A 22,360-nucleotide genomic window follows, 5' to 3' on the forward strand; every position below is an offset into this window, starting at 1 on the left:
TTTTGGTGAAAAACTTTCGTGATATATTTTTCTGATTTTATTTTCCGCGAAAACGAATCCGAAATAGGGCCTAAAATGGATGGGATGGTGCCCTTGTATCCAGGCCGAGGCAGAAAACAGAGCCAGATTCCCAGAGCACCGGGGCAGGGCTGGCCAAACTACACCAAAAATGACGACTCTGTCGCTCTTGTGAAACGGCACTTGGCACGTGGGGTCGGGCTTCCGAGTGCCGCAGCATCCATCCCCCCTGCCCCCTCGCATCGGCCGCGCGTCGCTAGAAAGCAGTGGGGAACGCGCGCACCATCACCAAGCCGCCACCACCACCTTCCTCCCGTTCTGTTCTGCTGCTCCCTGCTCCTACCACCACACTCCCCACGGCCGCGCCGCCCACCTGATCGATCGTCGCTTAGCTGCTCCAGTCAACCGCTATGAACCGCCCGACCCAGGCGCACCACGGCCACGGGGGCATGCCGCCGCCGCCGCGGCACGGGCTGGCCCGGTACGGCTCCGCGCCGGGCTCCTTCCTCGCCGCGCTCTCCGAGGTCGTGCGCGGCGACGCGCCCTCGCCCTCGCCCGCGCAGCACCAGCACCACCACCAGCCCCAGCAGCAGCAGCAGCAGGCCGTGAGCCGCTTCTTCTCCGGGGAGTCCTCGGGCCTCACCTCCTGCGAGTCCACCTCCCGCCCGGACGTCCCCACGCTCCACCGCGCCTACGGCGGCTCCGGCGAGATCCACGTGCCGCCACCAGCCCTCGCGCCGCCGCCGCAGCAGCAGCAGTCGGGCCTCCTCCGCCACAGCAGCTCCCCCGCCGGCCTGCTCTCCCGCCTCGTCGGCGACCCGCACGGTACGCGCTTCTCGTCTCCTACTACTACCCGGCTACCCACCTACTTGCTCGCGTGCCGTGCCGCCCAGTCCATCATTGGTTAGGCTTCTTAGGCGGGCCCCGCCGCGGTTGCGTGTCTCGTCCCGGTTCGATCGCTCCGTGCCCGCCGGGGGCGGTCACCGCGCGCGCGCGCTCTCCGGCATCCAGCTCCTATCTGTTGATCACCATTCTTTTAAGCGACACTTGCTTTGCTTAGCTTACTGGCGCCTGACAACCAGCTCGTGCGCTTGATCTACCAGCTTTAGCTCCCCATTAATCAATCCTGCTTCCGGTAGTGGCAGCTAAACTAATTACGCGTCCACTCTAACCTGTCCAACTGTAATTAGTCTCGACACAAGCACTAAGATGAAGGTCAATGGATCCATGGTTCCGACTAATTGCTACACTTATCATAATTTGGGTGGCTCGCAAGTGCGACGAAAGAACGGAGTGGAATAACCGCCTTATTCTAATACACCGGATAAAAAACAATCCTCCTCATCCTGTCGCTTCCATTGTTCGTGAAGAGCACCTTATCTATCTTCTCTCCGATGCACCACTATCATTGACTGATCATTATTCTACACTCCTACCACAAGCCTACAAACTCTTCTTTTTTTTTTTGTTGCGGCTACACATTCTTCCGTCGTAGGGCACATATCGCATGCACTGAACCTATCAATCTGTACCTGTGCTACAACCAGAACAAAGTTCAGGCTAGCGCAGCAGCTTCGTATCGTAGTACACTGCATCTGGCTGACCTGGCGTTATCCTTCCTTGCTGGCACCAGAGAACCTGGACACATGTGGCATCTCTCTCATCTCTCTCTCTTTCCCCGACGAGGCAATACCACTTGTCTCCGCATTCACGATTCCTGCTACGTAGTAGTAATATGATAATCAAATGGCCCACACGTATCACGTGTACACAGCTGTTTCCGTGGGATTTACTTATGCACGTACCTGGTCGTTAACGCAACACAAATACAGAAAATAGCAGCAGATAAGACCGGCATGGGGCTTGGTTACCACCGCGCGTGTCGTGTCCACGTCGCTCCGACGTGTCAGGCATCAAAAGTGGAACAACGGCGACACTGTAATAAACACTGCATTTCCTGAATTTTTTATATTCTCTAATCTGTGGCTGTGGTGCTTGGGGTTGACTAATAATAAACAAAATCGTATGGTCAGCCATTTCTCGGTTCGACGACTTTGAAAAGTCAAGTCATCCATCTGAGTTCTGAGGAGATCATGCTTCAGGCATAGCTCAAGCTGGGAACGGTGAGGAGGATGAGCGAGTCGCAAAGTTACATCATCCATCTGTTTACCTAATCATATGGGGTAGCTTTGCGTAACTTGAAATATTAACCATGCACCACTTTACATAATTGGCTCGTGTCAGCAATTCTAGCGCCAGGTCAGCAATTATCCTTCCACTAGGCTGTGGGCGGTGGCAGCACCACGTACTTCACATAATTGGCTCCTGCCCCCTGATCATGACGGGACGACCCCTGTTCACCAATGCTCGTCGGCAGATGATGATAAATCTGGCTTGTCTTGAGCTTCTTGTTCAGTGGACGGAGTGGGGCTGTAGGATACTAGCTCGTGTCCTCTAGCGGGTTGGTGGGGTGTTTGACGTCACACGTGCCTACGAACGAAACCTCTGCCGACCACAACACATCATGTGTGCGCGTGACGACTGGGCCTTGGATTTCCGGTCTATGATCTACGCAAAAATCAGCCTATCTTGTGTCATGGTCAAATTTTGGCTTCTGCTTACACGCTCCTTTGAGTTTTCTATGATTTCGAGTCATGAATAATAAAATCGAAACAAATACTAAAGAAAATCGGAAAAATGCGAAACAAAAATTTGGCATCGGAAAGATGTATGCAGTTATGCGTGTATCAAGTTTCAAACTTAAATTGAAAATGTGTAACTGGAGTAAAAAATAAGTACCGGGTTAACAGTCCAAGTTAAAGGATTTCACTGTCCAAGTTGCACATTGCCCTACTGCCCCCTTCGCGTTTATATGCCATAAGAGTTACCATTGTTTTTGTTTTCGAAATACTTCGCAATAGTATGATGTTTATATCACGTGTCACATGTACTACGGGTCAAAGTTTAAGGCTTATATTACTTTTAGAAAGCTAAACTATGTCAAGTTTGACTAAGCTTTTACCAAAAATCATTAACATGCAAAATACAAAGTTAATTTCATTAAATAGATAATGAAATATATTTTCGTATGGTATCTATAAAATATTATCTTTGTTTATAGATTGTTCTAAAAATTTGGTTAAACTTTATTTAATTTGATTTAAAAAAAACCTTAAACTTTGGAATGGAGGTAGTAGAAACTAACGGATTGCTTCGACTTATAAACAAAACACACCCAACCAAAGTTCCATCCATCCTAGACCCATGCATCAAATCTCCCATTAATATTTCTCTCGCAATTACCAGTTATATTTTTTAACAGTGGAACTCAAACTGATAGACTGGACCCACAGTCACGAGACTGATAGATATGCTTTTGTTATGCAGGCAATGGCGGCATGGCTGGCACAAGGGCAGTGATGGGGAGCTACTCGCAAGGAGCGGGAGGCAACATCAACGTGATGACGCAGCAGCAGAGTCGGCTGAGCTCGCAGTGGAGCTTCTCCAGGCAGGACATGATGCCGCACATCACGGAGATGGGGATGGCCACCATGCCGGGCACCAACGACATCGGGGAGAGCATCGCCAACGGCAGCGCCGGCGCCGGATGCAACAGCTCCAGCGACCTCTCCAGGAGCTTCTCCATGAGCTCATGGGACGACACCACCTCCATCATGTTCTCCTCTCCCAACAAGAGGGCCAGGGTGGCGGTGGACGGCGACGACGCCAACTTCAGCAACATCGACTCGCAGGTAAGGCCAGACTCGATCAGGGTCGTGTTTGCCATTGTGCGATTGAACTTCGTGCTAACGGTGATGGATTTTCCTCTTCGTCCAATTCAGTTCGGCCTGTCGAGCTCGTCTCTGGAGATGCCCGGCATGGATGAATACCTGCAGATGCAGGACTCCATCGCCTGCAGAGTCCGCGCCAAGCGTGGCTGCGCGACTCATCCGCGAAGTATCGCTGAGAGGGTTAGTTATCTGCAATATTAACTTCAGACTTAATTTAGCATGAAGATTCTTTGCACTCTCCATCTTGGTGTTTGATGTTTATGCTGAATCGTTTCTTCGCTTGTGTTGTTCAGGAAAGAAGAACAAGGATCAGCAAGAGGCTAAGGAAGCTGCAAGAGCTCGTGCCAAACATGGACAAGGTAACTAAATAAGTTAAACTGTACTAACTGATAGCTACTTGGCCACTATCGACTCTGTCAGTAGATAGGGATGAAATTTCCACCAGGAATTACAGAAGCACATACTCACTTGAAGTACTAACACCGACAATTCTATCCTAGACTGAAAGTATTGTCTTGTCAGACCTAAACTGAATTGGACCTGATTATTTTGCGCGTGTACACCTGTTCTCCAAAAAAAAAGTCATGTAGTACAGAAATACTGATAAGTTTCTTCTTGACTATGCAGCAAACAAATACTTCAGAAATGTTGGACATTGCTGTAGACTACATCAAAGTTCTGCAGGAACAAATTGAGGTATGTTCCACACAGGCACAGCTCCTATATTTCGCACACTTCCAGGTGTTAAAAAAATGTCACTTTCCGTGACATACTAATATGTTTCCTTCATTTTCTACATAAGTATAGACTAGCCAAGTAATAAGATATTTGCTTCCAAGAAAACAGTAGAATGTAAAACTTATTATATTAAAATGGGTTTATGCAGAAATTAAAACAGGACCAAGAAAACTGCTCTTGCTCAGCCAAGCAGGAATGCTGAGGCTGGAGAACCAGATCTACGATGTTATGTTGTACCAATGTGATTCACAAAACACAAGTTTTCCTTCGGAAGATTAAGTTGTAAATGTCGTCCGGCATGTCAAGTGATCTCCATGCCCAGCTTCCCCATTTCTTGGTTTGTACTTTGTACTACGGATTAGCTTCAAATGGCTCGAAGACTAGGAGATGGCAAGTAGAGTAATTTAAGTATGTAATATAAGGCATCAGCAATCTTTCATTTCAACGCGAACCGAATTGCTTCTGTTTATCACCATTGTCCCTGGCAAAATTATTGTAAGGATCCCTTGTGTCCTCTTGACATCAGGTTTATTTTTCTGAACTGCCAGACTTACACAGATCTCTGAATAACCACTGGGATTGATTAGTAATAGATATGGCCAATTGACATATCTTAGTCTAAGGAGAAACTCCTAGAGGAAAGTTAGTGGCAAACCTAGCATTGTATGATATTACTCATACTCTCAAAAAAAAAAAAATTGTACACACATTTGCTGAGAGATTTTAGTTTCTTCCAAGCAATTGTCAGTAAGTTATATATGTCCAGCAGCATGCTTTAGGATTGAAATGTTGCATAATTTCACAAAACATTCAGCTCTCTTAAGCTGGACCCAGTGTAAGGTTATACAGTTAAATTTCTGATTGATCGGGAGTTACACAGCTGAAGTTTATTTATACATCAGCCTATGAAGCAGTAAAGCCAAGCTGAACTCCATGTGCGCTATATATGGTTTTGGCAAGTCTGGGCAAAACCAAGTTGTAGCAGATGCCAGCACTTATGCGGCTGTCCTAGAGAAGTAGAAGAAGCTTAGATAACGCATTCTCCTGTTAGCTACACTCCTCTCCTGCAAATTTACATACTTAAATTACATTACTGAGGTTAATGCGTAGCACTGCATACTTAAAGTACTCTTTGAAGCTAATTTAAGAATGGGTTGGTTCCTCAAAGAGTAGACCAAAGTTGTCGGATTTCGTACAGTATTTTACTTACAGTCTTGATTGTGTTCTTACAAGAGATGGCTGCAGCGCATCATAGTGCCCATAACCATCATAGAGAACACGGACCGGGCTGTCCTTGCCATACTCCTGACCATATTCTGCTATGATCCTGGGACTATCAGACCCCTTGATGTACATGTGAACAGTGATGGGCATCCTGTAGTTTGACATTCCTCACTAACAGTTGTAGGCATCTGAAGATATACATAATTAATTAAATAAGAAAGGTGCCTACCTAAGAACATGGGAGCACATGAGAAGTTCAGGTTCTCCACCCCAAGCATGAGGCTTTCTCATCTTACGCACATAGCTCTCGAAATCACCTTCGAGGAACCTATCCATAACACCGAAGATTGACAGAGAAGAAATCATGTTTTTGTGGCTGTATTTTTTTATGTATGAAGAAGTTTTAGCGATGAAATGCAGAAACAAAGCATGTGCCAAAAGCTGTTGAATTAGAATGGTGAGTCATCTAATTTAGTTCTCCATTTTAAGCACATTTTCCCATTTTTGCAGGAAACAAATGGGTTAGATGTAAAATGGTAAGCGGAAGAATACTTCACCATTCGGTGTCTCCTCTTCTCTTGATGAACTCATCTGCAACCTAGAAGCAGAGCGAAAATGGGTCAGCGAGAATTTTTTTTCTGGCTAAAATTGCATTGAACAATGGCATGCTCAACGGACAGAATCATTAACAATTCATTCACTTTTGCTCGAAGCTCGTCGGCGAGTTCCTTCTGGGCGCTGTCGGTAGGCGACTGATGTCCTCTCCTTAAGCAGGCGCCGTAAGCGACGGACCGGAACAGGCATCTCCCATCCCCTGTGATTCCTGAAAATGTGAAAGGCAGCATGTAAGTTCAGTTCCTATGTTCAAAGTTCCAGGGCATCCACCCAGGCTAAATAGAAGTCAAAATTAAATTAAAGTCAAAATTAAATTAACCACCCAGACTTGCACAGAAACAAATACCAGTATACGCTTCAGGGTGATGCACACTAGCTAATATCCTAGTAAAAGACTAAGAGGGGTCATTTTTTCAATAAAATATATTGATCCCTTTTTCTGAATTTGTCAAAGGAGATGCCCAGTTGTGTGAGATTGCAGCTTTAAACTAGTCATACAGTAGTACATAGCATGCACAAAGGTAACAAAGCATGGAGGAATAAAACTAGGGAAGTTATCCAGCTACTCGATTAGTTAAATCCCGTTTCAAATCGGCACTATCTACTCTTTCTCCCCCTCTCCCGCTCCTTTTTGTGCTCAAGCCCAGGCTCAGGATCTTACTGATCACAGAGAAATCATGACCAAGAAAAAGAACCTTCTTTCAGTAACTGATCACCAACACTAAAGCAACCCTCTTTTTTCATATACCCAGGCATGAAAGAGAAGACATACGGATCGAGCGCAGTGGTCGGAGGTCCCGGTCAGACATCCGTTGTGCCGACGCCGAAGCCGACGATCGTCCTCCTCCTCTTCCTCTTCTGGGGCACGGAGGGTATGCAGACGAAACAAGCAAGGCCGGAACAGAGAGTACGAGATAGAGAGAGGCAGGAATATGAATTATGGAACAAAAGTGGGGAGCGGAGGATGAGGGTGGAATTGGATTCCTGCACTGCACAGCTGGGATTTCCGGCTTGCCCTTTCCCTTCCTCTTGTCTGCGTCAAGCTGGGTGGAGTGGAGTGGAGCTGAGGCGTGCCCGCCCGTCGCGTTGCCATCGCCGCCGCGTCTCGTCGAATCGACGGCTGATCAACCCTCCGCCGCGGTTGATTTCCCGCCACAAATAAAACAGGGGGCCGTGGCTTTTTTAAAACTTCAGTTAGGAGGATGGCCGGTTGTGGCGCTGGAGAGCTGGGGCGTCTTCCTGCTGAACCAATGGAATTTCGTGCAAAGAACAGGACAGCACAGTGACCTTTGTGCGACACCCGAACGTCAGACGCCAAGCTGAATTTTCCAAGCTGAATGAAAGCCTATCCTTTTCTTTCATACTTCCATTCGTGTCGGCCGCCCTTACCATGTTGCCCAGTCATTGTCTTCGCTAGCCTATCCTTTTCTTTCATACTTTTATGCGCGACACCAATTTTTGCACTATGCAGGGTACTGCCAACCAGAACTTCTCGGGCACATGAATGAAAACAAAGTCACCTGCATGAGTAACAGGGTTGCTGTTAACAAATAAATCTCATAATCGTGTTTAGGCTTCTGAAGAAAAAGAACATCTTTATTAGAAAAGAAAAGGAATTACTTAGCAGACCTCACGATCCTGGAGCCCACCTGTTACTGAACAGCGGAACATCATATAGACAAAGAGAATAAACGAGGTTGCTTAACTACAGTACTGGATGGATTAAACAAGGAGAGAAAAGCATCTCCTAACGAGGCTATATACAGGTTACATGTCTTGAACAAGGCAAAAGGGGAAAATGCCCTACATCACCCCACCGAGCAGGGGGGGAAGAAGAAAGTCCTTTTTAACTTTACCCAAACCAACCACAACAACAAAGAAAAAAAAAAGGCATTTCTCCAAAAAAAAACAAGAAAGAGGAGATGTACAGATTCTAGTGATGATCAACTCTAGCCCAGAACTCCGATAGCTAGCACTGGTACAGGGAGAATCCCCTGTTCTTCCACAGCGAGCTCAGCGTCCGCCCCAGCTTCTTCGACTTCGACTTGCACAGCGGCTTGGACTCCCGGTGACATACTATGGCGCCACCGTTCCCGGTCTCCGTCAGGGACTGCTGCTGTTGCAGCTGCTGCGGTGCGTCCCGCTGCCGCTGCTCCCGGAACAGCTTCAGCAGCTTCTGGGCCTTCTCCCTCCCCCTCCCCGTGCCGGTCGCCGAGATGGAGACCAGGGAAGGCACCACACCTTCCTGGAGCACCGGCGCGATGCACTTGTCGTCAGCCGAGCATATGGCGAGGATGCAGGACACGGCCTGCTCCTGCTCCGTCGGCTCGCCCGTGTCCAGCAGCATCGCCAGCGTGCTCACCAGCCCTGGGGTGGACATGATCTCTTTCCTTCCAGCCTGGTTCGCCGCGAGGCTGATGAGCACCGCCAGGGCCTTCTCTGTCCATCCGAGGCCCTCCGACACCGAAGACTCTGTGAAGAGACAGTGGAGAGCGTCCACAAGGCCCGCGGACAAGAGCGATGGGATGCTGGCTTGGTGGGTGGAGAGATTGTACAGTGTGTAGAGGGCATCGTGCTTGCAGGAGCTGGCTTTCGTGTCGCAGGCGTCATGGTTGTACAGACGGTCTACTAGGAATGTCACGGCTTGGCTGGAACCAATGACACTCTTTGCGTCGGGGAGGCAGGAAAGGTTGAGGTACAGTGCCGTGGCTGCAGCAGATAGACGTGGATTTGATGTCATCTGCTCAAGTAGATCGACTACTCCAGCAGACAGCAGAAGCCCCTTGTTTCTGAAATAGACCAGCATAGGGTTTGGTAAGCACAAAAGGACTTCAAAAGTTCAAGGTAAATCGATGTAGATGAAGCGCTCAACTAGTTGCAAATGACAAGCACCATTTAACTGAAAATAATTTAGACTCCATACCTGTTATTATTGACTGCAAGGTTGAATAGAGCCATGGCACCAATTTCTTGTGCCTTCTCATTTCCATCTTCCACAGAATACCGTAAGAACTGAACTAGTGCCTCCGCAAACCCATTTGAGCCCATCTGAATCCTTGCTTCCTCATCATCCTTCAGAAGATACCTTATCTGCTCAACCAATCTGCACTGGTTGAGTATGTTGTTTCTATCATTAAGCGTGAGCAGCAGATTCCGGTACCCTTCGTTCATATCAAACTCAACACAAGAGCTATCGTCCAATGTTCCTGATTCGCTGTATGCTGGCTCTTCTTTTCTCCCATTCTCCAGAGGAACCACCTTCACACCCTTGATGTTGCTAGTGTCAAAACTATCGACAGACACACAGGCTGTTGCCTGGGAATCAGACAAAGCAAGCCTCCAATTTACATCAAAGGTTCCTGGTGGGCCATCTGGAACTGGAAAATCATTCTGCTCGCACCAGCTAGAAATCATGGCCTTAACGCAGTAATTTGGAGTCAAAGACAGGTGGGCCAGTTGCTGCTGAGTCTTGGGACATGTGCTGTGACCATCATTAAACCATTTCTCAATGCAAACACGCTCATAAGTCTGACCAGATGAAACAATAACTGGGTCATACATCAGCTGTAAGGAAATGGGACACCTGAGTTCCTCAGGAGGGATCGACATGTTTTCGGACCTTGGACCACTAGGTCTACAATTGAATGATCCAAGTCTCGAATTGAAAGATCCAAACCTTGAATTAAATGATTGAATGCTCGACAGCTGTCTGCTGAATGCTCGGCTATTTCCGCAGGGGCCATACATGTCATCCATGCCTAATACCGTAGGTGAACATGGAGTTGATCCTTGAGAATCGGTGTCATCACCTGTCTCACTTCTGAAGAATTTCGAGTATTTCCTCATGAGATTGTACAAGTATAACACAACAAACTCCTTCCGCTTATCATCGCCAGAACGAGCCTTTTCAATTAGCTTCTTGAGGGCTCTTCTCTCAGTCAGTGCTGCCCTAGAAGATGTAATTCCCAGCTTCAGAGCAGCCATATGAAAGACCTCAAGCTCCCCACTATCATTGGAACTGTTCGTTTTACTGTTTCTCTGGAGCAAATTGATCACCTCATCACCAGCTTCCTTCTCTGACTGATCCAATGTAAATACAACTTCCTCCAGCTCGCCAATAATCTCTACAATCTGTTGCACACCAACAGGATAAGGATGTCAGGAAATACCGCAAAATTTTACTAGATTGTTTAACCATTAAATAGCTAATGCATAATGTTGTATTTTCAGTCCAAGGAAAGAAAACAGAAACACAATTCAGCTGTGCTAATTAGAATTTGGCACAACATACCTTGTGACCAATATCTTCTGTTACTATGCTTTCGACACGCCTAAGACTATCCTGAAGTTGGGTTCTTGATTTCTCAAACTTCAAAAGCACAGTTTCTGCAGTGATGGCCTGAAAGTGAATATTATTAGTGTAAGGGTTCAGGATGTTAATGACACAGATATTCCAAAGAACTGTGCCAATTCCCAGCGGCAGTTTTGCAACCTAATTATATGATAGGGTACATCAACTTACCAAGTACAGCCTGCTGCAATCTGCGCAAAGTTGAAGAAGACCTTTGGATTTATCCAGCGCGACGTGCAGCGAACACAGTGCCTGTATGCCAGACTTGCTTCTGGGTCTTGATGCTTCGATGAACGGGAAAATCGCTAAGAGTTTAGAAACCACAGGATGAAATGCTCTGCACATTCCAGCATGTAACTGCACAAAGCACAATTTCGTCAGATTATGCAGCAATACACAAATCCAGCAAAAGAGAAAATGGTAGAGTAGGGTTAAATATATTTCCCTACAAACATCCTACAGAAGTAAAACAAAAATTATGGCTACAAAAGTAAAATAATTACTAATCTGTAAAGAACGCACAAGTGGATATACAATAGCTTCTAAATCTATTTATAAAATTACATATTAATGCCATGAACAATGGGTATTCTCATTGCCATCAAGATAAAACCACTGTTTAAGATGATACCTTAGCATCATTAGCCAGAAAAGGGCACTCCTCGACCTCCATCGCATCCATGCTTGACTTATCTCCTCAGCTCCAGCATCTGATTGCAAGATTCAGAAGGAAGAAAAAGAAGATCAGATCGGCAGATCACTCTCAGCACTGCACACGTTTCATACCAGTGAAAACAACAGGCTCGGACTTGAAAGGATGGGACAAAACAACCTTCCCAGGATTAGTACGAAAGGAAGAGATAGGAATGGTAAGAAATCTGCCCACTGCAAGCCTACAACACAGTGCTCTCCAGGAAGCACCTTTCGGAAAACTACCAACTGAGCACGACGTTTCCACACACTAAACTTGAGATTCGCGGCAGGTCCTGGAGCCCATGATTTTGACCAAGCCAATCCAAGGGGACACACGGGCGTTCCCGGTGCAGTGCTGCGCATTTCCCTCGCCGCGTCAGTCGGCCCCGAAAAAATAAAAATAAAAATAAAAATGGAATTTAAACAGATGTCGGCAGCTCGCTCTCGAGTAGCTCTCAACCTGACTACTACTAGAAATTTATTAGAGCAGTTTCCTCCAGAGTGGGCAAAGCCACAAGATAAGGAGTGGTCTGAGACATCGTTTTCACCCCTGCAAATCTGCCATTTGAACTTGCTTATTTTGCAAGTGAAATATACCACAAATCGAAACAGAGGGAGAGTCCTCTGCGTGTAAGGCTAGTACGCTGGAACCGCAGGAACTCGGCGAGCTCCCCGGAGATCCCTCAATGGTAGAACTCGCTCGGAGAAGGAGCAGAAGGAAAAACGCAAAACGAAACTACACCAAGCTCTCATCACAACCCATCCCACGGAAGCCGACTCCAAATCCTAATCTCTTGGCCCGTTGGCTGGGAAAGCGAAAGTAGGAACGATCCATGGCGGCAAAGTGACGAGCGAAAACACGCACCGTGTCGAGCGAAGAAGCCGAGGGGAAATGCCTCGGAGGAAGCGGCGGACGGATCTCTCCGGAGAGGCGCCCGCGCGTCTCCGCTGGTCTACGGCGGCGGCGTCGGCTGCGGCGGAGGAGGAGCGGCGGAGGGAGGGAAGGAAGGAAGAGGTGGAGGAGGAGGGGAGGAAAATAATGGAGAGCGGGGGGCGTTGGAGAGTGGTGGATTTTATTCAGATGTCAGGGGTAGGGGGGCAGCCATGGAAAATGGGACGTGTGGGGGTTCTTTTCTGTTATCATGTGAGCATTTATTTACATATATATGTATATATGTATAATTAATAACTAATGATTCTTATGGAAATAAATATGGTTGAAGCTTTCCTTTTGTGGTGTGCATTATTGATTTCACACTTCTATTATGCTTTTGATGGAGTTTGGATATGTTTTTCATATCATGGAAATACTTTGATTTAGTTGCCCAATTTGTGAGATGTGGACGTCTAGTAGTTGGTTAGCATGCGTGTGTTGGTCCTTGAATGTGTTTGTACAATTTATATATGTCACAATGAAACGTTTGAGGTTGGGTTTCTCTCCTTTTGGTACTTTTATTCCTTCAATAATACGGTATCTTTTTGTAAGTTAATCATGTTGCGCAAGCAAATCATGATAGAACGACCATAATTAAATGTGTTCAAACTTCATCGAATTTAATTGTCAATGGTACTTATCTTCTTTTATTACAAAAGGTAGGAGATTGTCAAGATTCATGTCGGCCTAATTATTTCAGGTTTGCATTTCAAAAAAATCAGGTTTGCAGTTTCTACTTTGAGCACTTGGGAAAGTATGTGTGTGGGGTTTTATGTTTCTATTTATTTATTGTGTAAGTATCCATCTAAATATCCATGGTTCAGTATTTCCTCTCTGTGTACTTTGTGTTAATTTATCTCGCCTTTATTTATCATGCTTTTGATTGAGTTTGAATAGATGTTTTTATATCATGCATGGAAATACTATGTTGGGATATGTGAGATGTGGACGTCTTGTAGTTGTTTAGTGTGGATATGTTGGTCCTTGAGTGAGTTTATACAATTTGTAATCTTCACTCCAAAACTTTGGAATTTAGCCTCCTTTCCATTTTGGTATTTTTTTTATTTTCAAGAATAATAGTTTGTAGGTAAATCATGCTACCAGATTTATTATTGAAATAGTTGATGGAAGCAAATCATGCTAGAACAACCATAATAAAATGGGTTGAAAGTTTATCGGATCTAATTAATCAACAAGAATATATAAGAGCATGTTAGTTGGGTGATACTTATTTTTCATATTAGTAAAGTAGGGGATTGTCAAGATTCATGTGGGCTAAATCATTTCAGTTTTTTCAGTTTCCACTTGAGCTCTACAGTCATCATATTATCTTTATAAAGTCATGTCAAATACATGTAGTAGGAAACAATCCCAATCGAAGCAAGATGACTTGGATGGCATGTCGTTATGTTCCTTCCCCTTCCCCTTTTCTCTTGTCATATATGATATTGATGTTTAAACTACTCTGGTCAAAATTGTTGTAATGTTTCTGTCTGCTTTTTACCTTAACAAAGAGAAAACATACTCATTGTTATCCCTTTGTAGCCTCTGTGCAAGTAGAAATCATGAAAAGGAGTACCCTCATACACTGGTTTCTATTATAATAAAACATAGATCATGAATTTGGCAATTACATGTGATGTAAGACTGCGTGGAATAACAAGCATCATTCTTCATCTCTCAGATCACATGTGCATTCCCCACCAGTAATGTGATGCCTCGGGGCAAGTTGGAGGGCAAGCAACACATGATCCTGTCACACCCCCAAAAACACAAGCCAACTTGCTTGTGCATGCCCAAAAGTTGGCACCTCTTGAATGGGTTTCCCTCTAAAACAATCCACTGGTGATGAGCAGCAAGCAAGATAATGGCGATCCCAGATTTAACAACTGAAGCCAAGATCAACACAGAGATCTAGTTAGCTAGCTAGTGCCCTCTCCAAGTTGAAGCTTTTCTATTCGCTTTTGCTCTCCTCTGTGGATCTTTGATTCCATCTGATGCCAAAACCAAACAGAGCCCCAGACAGAGGAGAAATAAAGAAACACATCTTGACCTGCCGATTAGAGTATCACGCACTAACCAACTAATTGATCTAAAGAAAAAAATTAATCAGGCCCCTCCACTGGCCGGTGATTCCATGCACTCCTCCTTTTGGAGTTTTAAATTTGTTCATAGTTAGATCAAGCCTTGCTTTCTCGTGGATCCTTGATCGCGCGCAACAGATCAAATCATCACATCACAACCGGATCGCATTTTCATTCTTATTAGAAAAAGGGCGCGCACATTTGGTAACCAAAAATATGCAAGTAGGCTTGGTTATCTTTTTTTTTTTAGGTACTAGGCTTGATTATCTTAGGAGATGCGACTAGGGGCTTTAAGCGACAAGCACTTGGAGTCGCAGATGATTATGGTTGAACGTGTCTGGGAATTATTAGCGGCTTTTGTGCGGGAGCAGAGAATATGGAGAAAGGTTTTACTGTTGGCTGGACGCACTACGTGTACTTTGAGTTTGAGATGGTTCCATGACTGAAAAAGAAAAGGAGGCTGGGAGAGTATTGACCACTCATTTGCATGATGTAATTGCCCACCCAGTGTTTTTATATAAGCTAGCCAGTCTATTCATGACATTTCCTTGTTCTCTCTTTCTTCACTTTCAAAAATGTTTGATGTTTCCACGCCAACAACGATCTTGACACAAGTAATATTGACCACAATATTTTTTTTCTGTCCGGAGGAGTTAGTAACAAACCATTTCTTTTTGACAAAAACTCCTAAGGTCATATATTATCTGAAACCAGCCCTTATAACAAAAAAGAAACAAAACACAGGTCCTTGAAAAGTTCAACAACATCCTCCTCCCACATCCCTTGATAGTGTGCCGTGAGCAAAGATCGATGTCGTCTATGCGCCTCCGGCGTGGCAAGGCTCGTGTTAGATAAAGCTAGAAAAAACCTAGATGCTTGTAGAAGCAGTTGCCGAGAAGTTGTTGACGTGGGCAAGAAGATGCCGACGGCCATAATCTTCAGAGATCGTCGTCCCGGAGAATCCGATACTGAGGTGGGCTGGGAGATAATCCCAATTCCGGCAAGACGGTGATGGACGACAAAAAAAAATCGCAAGTTCCTCCTTCCGCATCCCTTGACAGTGCGCCGTGAGTAAAGATCGATGTCACCTATGCGCCTTTGGCGTGGCAAGGCTCGTGTTGGATAAAGCTTTAAAAAACATAGACGCTTGTAGAAGCAGTTGCTGGGAAGTCATAGGCGTAGCCAAGAAGATACCGACAACCACAATCTTAAGAGATCGTCGTCCCGGAGAATCCAGTAATGAGGTTGGCTTGGAGACAATCCCAAAAAACTTGAGAGGCTGAGTTTTTGACAATCGTCGATAGAGGATTGAGGCCGAGTTTTATTAGTCAAAGGCGGAATTTTGCACCCTTGAGACATGGGCGGACGCAGCGGGTGGGCCGAGGGGGCCGTGGCCCACCCAGAAATCTGAAAAAAAATCTGGATACCCCTAATCTCTGGCCCAACTACGAACGACCGAGCGGCTAATCCCGAGCGAGGCCGAGCGATGGAGCGAGAGCCAAACTGTAATATCCCAGGTTTAGAGGCAATAAAATGAGAGAACACCAAAGTGTGCATTGCATTCATGCATAGAAAATCCGGGGAATTTTCGTGCTTTCAAATAAAACTTACCACAGTAACTGAAGTTTCACTTGACTTGCTGGAATTGAAGTAGATCATCAAGTCAAGCGCTATAAACTTCACTGTGATCTTTGTTAAAACCTTGTTTTGGGTAGAGATGATTTGATCTATGGATTAGACAAATGGAATTATATTTACAACAACACATTCTTTAAGAATCAAACCCTAACTTATTAACACTTAAAAGTTAGCAACTACCTTTGTGTGTAAATTAATTCACTTCTAAACTTATTACCAAATAAGGTAAACCACAGGGTCTAAAGTGCATAAAAGCCACACATTCTTATTTAAATCATAACTTATTAAGTATATGAAATATCATAAAACTAAATCCATTTACATTACGATTTATAGTTCAAACTATTTGAATCAAACTGACTATGAGTATTTTGAAACACTTATGATCATGCCTTGGTGAAATCAAACACCAACTATCCAAATTTGAGGAATAACCTTCAACCTTGATCTTTTGATCAATATTATAATATAAATCCAATCCAATATGATATAGTGACTCATCCACAATAATAAAACCATCCACGAGATATTTAGTAACAAATGTCACTTGGCTAACCAAAAATAAATCATATGAGAGGATAATTATCTTGCCACATAGGATGAAAATATCTACATGACTTGCATCCCAAGCTTTGCCACCTCATGCTCAAAGGATTGCTATGGATGAGGGCATGACACCCAAGCACCTTACTCATCAAACCAACACAAGAGTCACCACCTATGTGTCATGATACTAGAGCTTGCCCAAGCCTATAAATAGAGACACACCTTCATCCATTTGCTCATCAAGTACCATGATACATGGGAACAAACACATAGAGCCACTCCATGTGATTAGCTAGGATCAAGATGAAGAAGCTAGGAGGTGGAGGCATACCACAAGATGCAGGTTTATCAGATTTCCTGAAGAACAAGCTACAGAAGTTACCAAGGTAGAATTCCTAGGCAAACCATATATTTAGAGGATCATATCATCATCTCTTGAGTAGGACCTTAGGAAACCAATTCCATAATCATCACAATTTGGTATTAATTAGAAACCCTAAGAATCTAAGTGAGTGTGATGAGAGGAATGATAAAGAGTGATTAGTGAGGAATAAGTGGATATTGTCTAATGCATGATTATACCTTGTAGATATAGATGATCAGTTAAACCCATGTTATTAATAGATCTCATCTATCATATAAAATAATAAGTATATCACTAGTAGTTAATCCCAAACCAATCCTCATGCCTTGTGTAGAGGAGTAATCCTAGTCAATTAAACATAACCTAACTATTGCTCACATCCTAAACCTAGTGGTGTATCACATTGGTGATCACTACTAAAACCCTAGACCAAGTCTGCAATCCAACCCATGGATTACTTTGGATTATAAGTAGAACCCTGCCATACCTCATGCCTATTCAATACTTCAATTAGTGAAGTATTTCCAAAACCCCAAACCCTTTCATATAGGATCCACCCCACATGAAATATTAAGCCCTAACTTGTGTATCATGGATCACAAGTAATAACCCAAGCCATATATACTGAAAGACTAATGCCATTTGGGAGTAGAATGAAATCAATATTCCATTTTACTTTGCTATCCAAGTACCTTGTTTAGTGAACCAAATAAAATAGTATTCATATAAGTAGTTAAATTAACCATGATGAGCTTAGGATCTATTTCAAGTAAGCCAAGCCAGAATTGCTAAGCAAGATTATTAAAGATAGAGTTCATCAAACCATCTTCTTAAACCCTAAGAACTATCATACACATAAAATCATGAACCAATCCCATTTCCTTTACCATTTGTTAAACCCTAGCCATAATTAATCTATATGTGAATAATAATTATGGTTAAGCACTTGAAAAATATAATATGTTCACCATTCACATGTTCTCAATTTCAGATCTTTTAAAACAGAATTGATTCCTAAATTTAAAGTAATTGAATTGAACCCTAAAATTCATATCTATTTGCACTTTTAACTTGTGCCTCATAAGAACTAAAATTAATCAATTAATAAATGTTGTTTAAAAACAAAACAATGCAGCAAGCATCATTATCAAAATATATTAATGTTCAAATATTTTAGAACCTGTAAAACAAAACAGAATTCAATTTGAATTCAAACCAGTAAATAAAAACAGAAAAAGGAAATAAAAATTTGAAATAAAAAGTGGAAGGAAACTTACAGTGGACCTCGGCACATGACAGCCCATCACCACCACGTCAACCAAGCCCAGCATCAGCCCAGCCCAAAGCCACTTACCGTTTGGGTTGCTTTAAAAATCGTGCGAGAGGAAAAATGAACCCGTCGTCTTCTCCAGGGTCGACAGCGCGATGGAGCTTCCTGGCCACCTCACCGTCGGCGATAAGCCTGACCCCGGACGTCGCAGACCATCTCTGAATCTCGTACAAGTTTCTCGCGTCCGAGCTTATCCCAATCGTGCCAAGATTCGCGCCCGGATCGAGTTCATCCCCATCGCAATATCCGCACCGTCTCCGGCGACGCGCCGACGATGCTGACCTAACCGCGGCCTATAAATAGAGGGGAGGACCTCTGTGCACTCCTTGTTCACCTCCGCTACTCCATTTCCCCTCTAGTCCTCTCTATCTCTGGCAATCAACAAAAACCACCGAAGGCTGTTCTCCGGCTAGCCGGCGATTGAGAGCACCCCGGAGTCCACCGTTAGGTCGAGGAGGTGCGCCTCGACGTCTTCGTTCTACAGACCAAGCCGAGCATCCAGGGGAGGTGTGTGTGCGGCCAATTTCAAGATCTTCTCCCGCAGTACATCGCCGGGAATGGCGAATTCGTCGTCGTCTCCGTCGACAATCGCCGGAGCCGATCACACCATCAGCACCAGGGTGAGCTTGCGCTTCCTCCGAGCTATCTATTGCATCCTAGGATCCACCGTAGCGTTTTTCCCGAGTTCGCCGGAGTTGAGCCGCCGCAGCACATGCTCGCCGTCGCTGCTCCGGTGACCATATCGTGGTGGCGTCACCACTATCGTGCCCAGCAAGACGAGGCGGTTCGTTTGGCGATCTCCGCGCACTCGCGGGATGGCCAGAACGCCGACGCCGTCGTTCACCGGCGCGTCTCCGGCGTGTTTGACGTGGCAGGTGGGACCTCAGGGTGTATTTGACTGGTCTTCCCCCTCGTGGCATTTGACCTGGTCAAAGGACCCACTTGTCGGTCACTAGGGTTAGATCCAGATCGGTACAGTTAGTATTTTCTGTTTAATTTAAAAACCAGTAAATTGCTGAAACTTTGCCAAATCATATAAAATTCATTTTAGCTCAGAAAAATATAAATAATATATCAAAATGCTCACAAAAATAAACTCTATTCAAATAAAATACAAAACAAAAATGTGTGTCAAAATAAAAATTCACTTATTTTTAACCTTAATAATTATGCCATTTCATTAATTTAAAATATAATTTGAATTCAATAATTAGTGAAGTTATAAAAATTAAATTTTAACTATTTAGTAACTAAGTAATATGTTAAGATTAATTTTATTTATCATATTTGCATTAACTTAAATATTAGTGATAATTCATAAACCCTAATTTGCAAATTACTATTTTCTATTTTCTTTAAATAGTAATAACTCAAGAAAATATTAAAAGACAATGTTATTTTGGTAATTCAAAACTTAATTAATTAAACATCTTTAGTTAACAAGTTAATTATTTTAAACCTAATAACAATTATTAAACCCTGATTCTTAATTAAACCAAAATAGGAGTTACTCTAATTATTAAATCTTGTAAAAATTAATAAAATGTTAAACCATTACTAATTTTGATTCAAAGTAATTAGTAACCACAATTCTATTTATCAATTATCATTTTAGGAGTTGTACCATAATTTAGAAACCTTAATTTCAATTTGAGTAAGACCTGGATCCCATTATTTTATGTGATCATGTCAAAATGTTAAACCCTAAAACCCTAGTTGCTTATCACATGTGATCATATGAATGACACCTTACATAGAGAACTATATTATATGAACAACAAATACAAGTTATGATCCACTAGCATCAAAACCAAGTCACATAAGATTATCATTCCATGTCCATATTCTTAATTAAAACCTATATGATTCACTAGTGCCACCTAAGTATAAACCCTAACTTGTTAATTGAATTAGTACCATTGATCACCACTCCTATATACCATACCATTAAGATCAACCTCAACCATCAAACCCTAGTAGCTAATTTATAGAACCATCTAGATAACCATCCTTTGATATGATGCTTAAGAAGAAACCATAGTAATAACCCTGCCAATACTTGTTGTATATAGAACCAATTCAACTTAAGAACCCAACTAGTTCCTATTAGTGAAACTAAATGAATCCAATAGTAAACCCTAGAAGCCATAGCAACTATATATAGTAGTTCATATTCTTATTTTAACCTGTTCTTCAAAAGTTATTCTTTTGAAGTACAAATGTCAATCAAACCTTAGAAGCCTAATCCTTCTTTGAAATACTCATTATTTCTTAAACAACATGTTCTTCAAAAGTTATTCTTTTGAAGTATAGTATAAGTAATCATCAACCATGATATGTAGAACTTAAAATTGACAACTGTTCTTTACATATTATTCCATCACTATTCTGTATGTGTATGATTATTATGATGTCTAATATCACTTGGTTATGATGCTAATATAACCAAACCCTAATAAGAACCTTGTTTGAGAACTATTCTAAAAGTGCAACCACCCCTAAAGAAATCTTTACAACTCATACATCTTAAACCATCGAGGTTAGGATACGCTCGGGACGATTGCATCTCATACTATGCATTATAGCATCTTTGCTCGTTCTTTAAGCATTGTCCTTACCGGACGATGATGGTATTTCAGCATTTGGAGTTATCACGTATCGAAGCTTTTGCCTGCATAATCTTGCAGTCAAGAAAAAGGCAAGTTCATCGCTTGCTCATGTCATTTGATTATTTGTATCAAACTATATGCAAAGTACTATACTTATCACTCATGCATTGAAAAGCAAAGTATTATTTTACAATTATGAATATGACTATGTGGTGGGCAATGGAACCATGGTATGTGTTGATATGGTGGAGGTTCCATTGCATGGGTACTACTCATCTAGGACTAAGTACCAATGCCGTCCAGTGATTCTAGCGCCGTACAAATCGCGTTGACCATAAGATCTATAATGGCTCACGGGGAAGTCGGTAGTATCTTTTCCCTTCTGCACGCCAACGGATCTGTAGAGCCGGTGGGGTGTTGGAGGCACTGCCGCAATAGGTTGGGATATCCTTTTAAATCCCCATCCATTAGTGATGTTAAGCTCTACGATATATGAAGGATTGTCCGGAGTACACCGTGAGTAAAGCCGTATTATCGGGAGAAGTCTACTGGGGCTGTACGGTTGGACAAAAGGGTGGGTTTGCAGTCGCGGAGAAGGCGGTGTGGACTTGGATCTTACACCTGGCCTCACACCAAAGGAAGTGTGGACGAGAAAGATATCGCCTGGTTGGCAACAAGGATAAGGTCTCTTATGGGAAAAGTAACGCACCTCTGCAGAGGGTATCAAGAATTGTGACCGTCACTCCCTGTTCCAGGAAGGGAGCTATGACAGCGGGGAAAGGAACTCCATGAACTTCTGGTCAACCTGTGAAGACTGACGGGCATAGTTTTCAGAATAAAATAAACCTTTTGAAGAAATGTTTATGAAAACTTGCATTAGCCTATGACTTTCTGGTCTATGGCTGTAGCTAGTGCATGATACACCTATTTCCTAATATGAACTTGCTGAGTACGCTCGTACTCATTCTATCTCGTTTGAACCCCCTTCTTAGATCAAGGCGCCGAAGGAGAAACTACCGTGGAACTCGAAGACAGAGGAGTCAATTGCAACCAGATGAAGAACTCAAGCAAAGAAGTCAATGGAGTCAACTTCTGCACCAACTATAATGGAAACCTAGACTAGTAATAGAAGGGAACCTTTCCCTAATCATAGCACCTAAGTAGCTAGATTTCTATAGCAAGCCAATGAGCTCTTAAGCTTGAGTTAGCAACAAGTTAGACTACGAGTCGTTCTTCTAGAGCTTTATTTGAAGTTTTACCTCACTGTAAAGTAGGAGGCTGTGTTGATCTTCTGTAAACAGCTCGTTTATACTTCTATAGACATACCTTGGACTCGCATATGTTTCTGTTGTACCACTCTGAGAGATGTAATATGAGTGGAACGGTGTTTCACTTGTGTTATGTCCACGACTTGTGTACTACACC

The 22,360-nt window shown here is 43.4% G+C and overlaps 3 protein-coding genes across 5 annotated transcripts; 1 reads left to right on the forward strand and 2 right to left on the reverse strand.

The window, feature by feature from the left end:
* The first annotated feature begins 296 nt into the window (after positions 1-296).
* Positions 297-5,088, forward strand: LOC127345002 (transcription factor bHLH128). Its single transcript, XM_051371392.2, has 6 exons — positions 297-843; positions 3,406-3,770; positions 3,861-3,989; positions 4,103-4,168; positions 4,437-4,505; positions 4,696-5,088. Exons 1-6 carry the CDS (start codon positions 429-431, stop codon positions 4,747-4,749), a joined length of 1,098 nt encoding a protein of 365 aa, XP_051227352.1. The 5' UTR covers positions 297-428; the 3' UTR covers positions 4,750-5,088.
* A 233-nt stretch (positions 5,089-5,321) lies between these two features.
* LOC127345003 (OVARIAN TUMOR DOMAIN-containing deubiquitinating enzyme 4) lies at positions 5,322-7,495 on the reverse strand. Of its 3 annotated transcripts, none has more exons than XM_051371394.2 (6): positions 7,159-7,495; positions 6,473-6,594; positions 6,329-6,369; positions 6,001-6,099; positions 5,778-5,922; positions 5,322-5,611 (listed from the first exon to the last, which is right to left on the reverse strand). In XM_051371394.2, exons 1-6 carry the CDS (start codon positions 7,193-7,195, stop codon positions 5,543-5,545), a joined length of 513 nt encoding a protein of 170 aa, XP_051227354.1. In that variant the 5' UTR covers positions 7,196-7,495; the 3' UTR covers positions 5,322-5,542. The 3 variants fall into 3 exon arrangements, with proteins under 3 accessions (XP_051227354.1, XP_051227355.1, XP_051227356.1); XM_051371395.2 differs by having other exon boundaries at positions 5,758-5,922; positions 7,159-7,345; XM_051371396.2 differs by having other exon boundaries at positions 5,744-5,922; positions 7,159-7,345.
* A 613-nt stretch (positions 7,496-8,108) lies between these two features.
* LOC127345001 (U-box domain-containing protein 45) lies at positions 8,109-12,464 on the reverse strand. Its single transcript, XM_051371391.2, has 6 exons — positions 12,296-12,464; positions 11,369-11,447; positions 10,909-11,094; positions 10,678-10,785; positions 9,310-10,517; positions 8,109-9,175 (listed from the first exon to the last, which is right to left on the reverse strand). The coding sequence occupies exons 2-6, from the start codon at positions 11,417-11,419 to the stop codon at positions 8,356-8,358; spliced, it is 2,373 nt and encodes a 790-aa protein (XP_051227351.1). The 5' UTR covers positions 11,420-11,447; positions 12,296-12,464; the 3' UTR covers positions 8,109-8,355.
* Between the last annotated feature and the right edge of the window lie 9,896 nt (positions 12,465-22,360).

Source organism: Lolium perenne, chromosome 3 (assembly GCF_019359855.2).
Source record: "Lolium perenne isolate Kyuss_39 chromosome 3, Kyuss_2.0, whole genome shotgun sequence".
Classification (NCBI taxonomy): domain Eukaryota; kingdom Viridiplantae; phylum Streptophyta; class Magnoliopsida; order Poales; family Poaceae; genus Lolium; species Lolium perenne.

Coding starts and splice junctions, on each gene's coding strand:
- LOC127345003 (XM_051371394.2), bottom strand. CDS start 7,195: ATGTCTGACCGGGACCTCCGACCACTGCGCTCGATCC. Junction 6,595..7,158: donor CCGACCACTGCGCTCGATCC/GTATGTCTTCTC, acceptor TCACATTTTCAG/GAATCACAGGGGATGGGAGA. Junction 5,923..6,000: donor ATGTGCTCCCATGTTCTTAG/GTAGGCACCTTT, acceptor GTCAAACTACAG/GATGCCCATCACTGTTCACA.
- LOC127345002 (XM_051371392.2), top strand. CDS start 429: ATGAACCGCCCGACCCAGGCGCACCACGGCCACGGGGGCATGCCGCCG. Junction 3,771..3,860: donor TCAGCAACATCGACTCGCAG/GTAAGGCCAGAC, acceptor CGTCCAATTCAG/TTCGGCCTGTCGAGCTCGTC. Junction 4,169..4,436: donor TCGTGCCAAACATGGACAAG/GTAACTAAATAA, acceptor TTGACTATGCAG/CAAACAAATACTTCAGAAAT.
- LOC127345001 (XM_051371391.2), bottom strand. CDS start 11,419: ATGGATGCGATGGAGGTCGAGGAGTGCCCTTTTCTGGCTAATGATGCT. Junction 10,518..10,677: donor CAGAAGATATTGGTCACAAG/GTATGTTGTGCC, acceptor GGTGTGCAACAG/ATTGTAGAGATTATTGGCGA. Junction 9,176..9,309: donor CTTGCAGTCAATAATAACAG/GTATGGAGTCTA, acceptor GGTCTATTTCAG/AAACAAGGGGCTTCTGCTGT.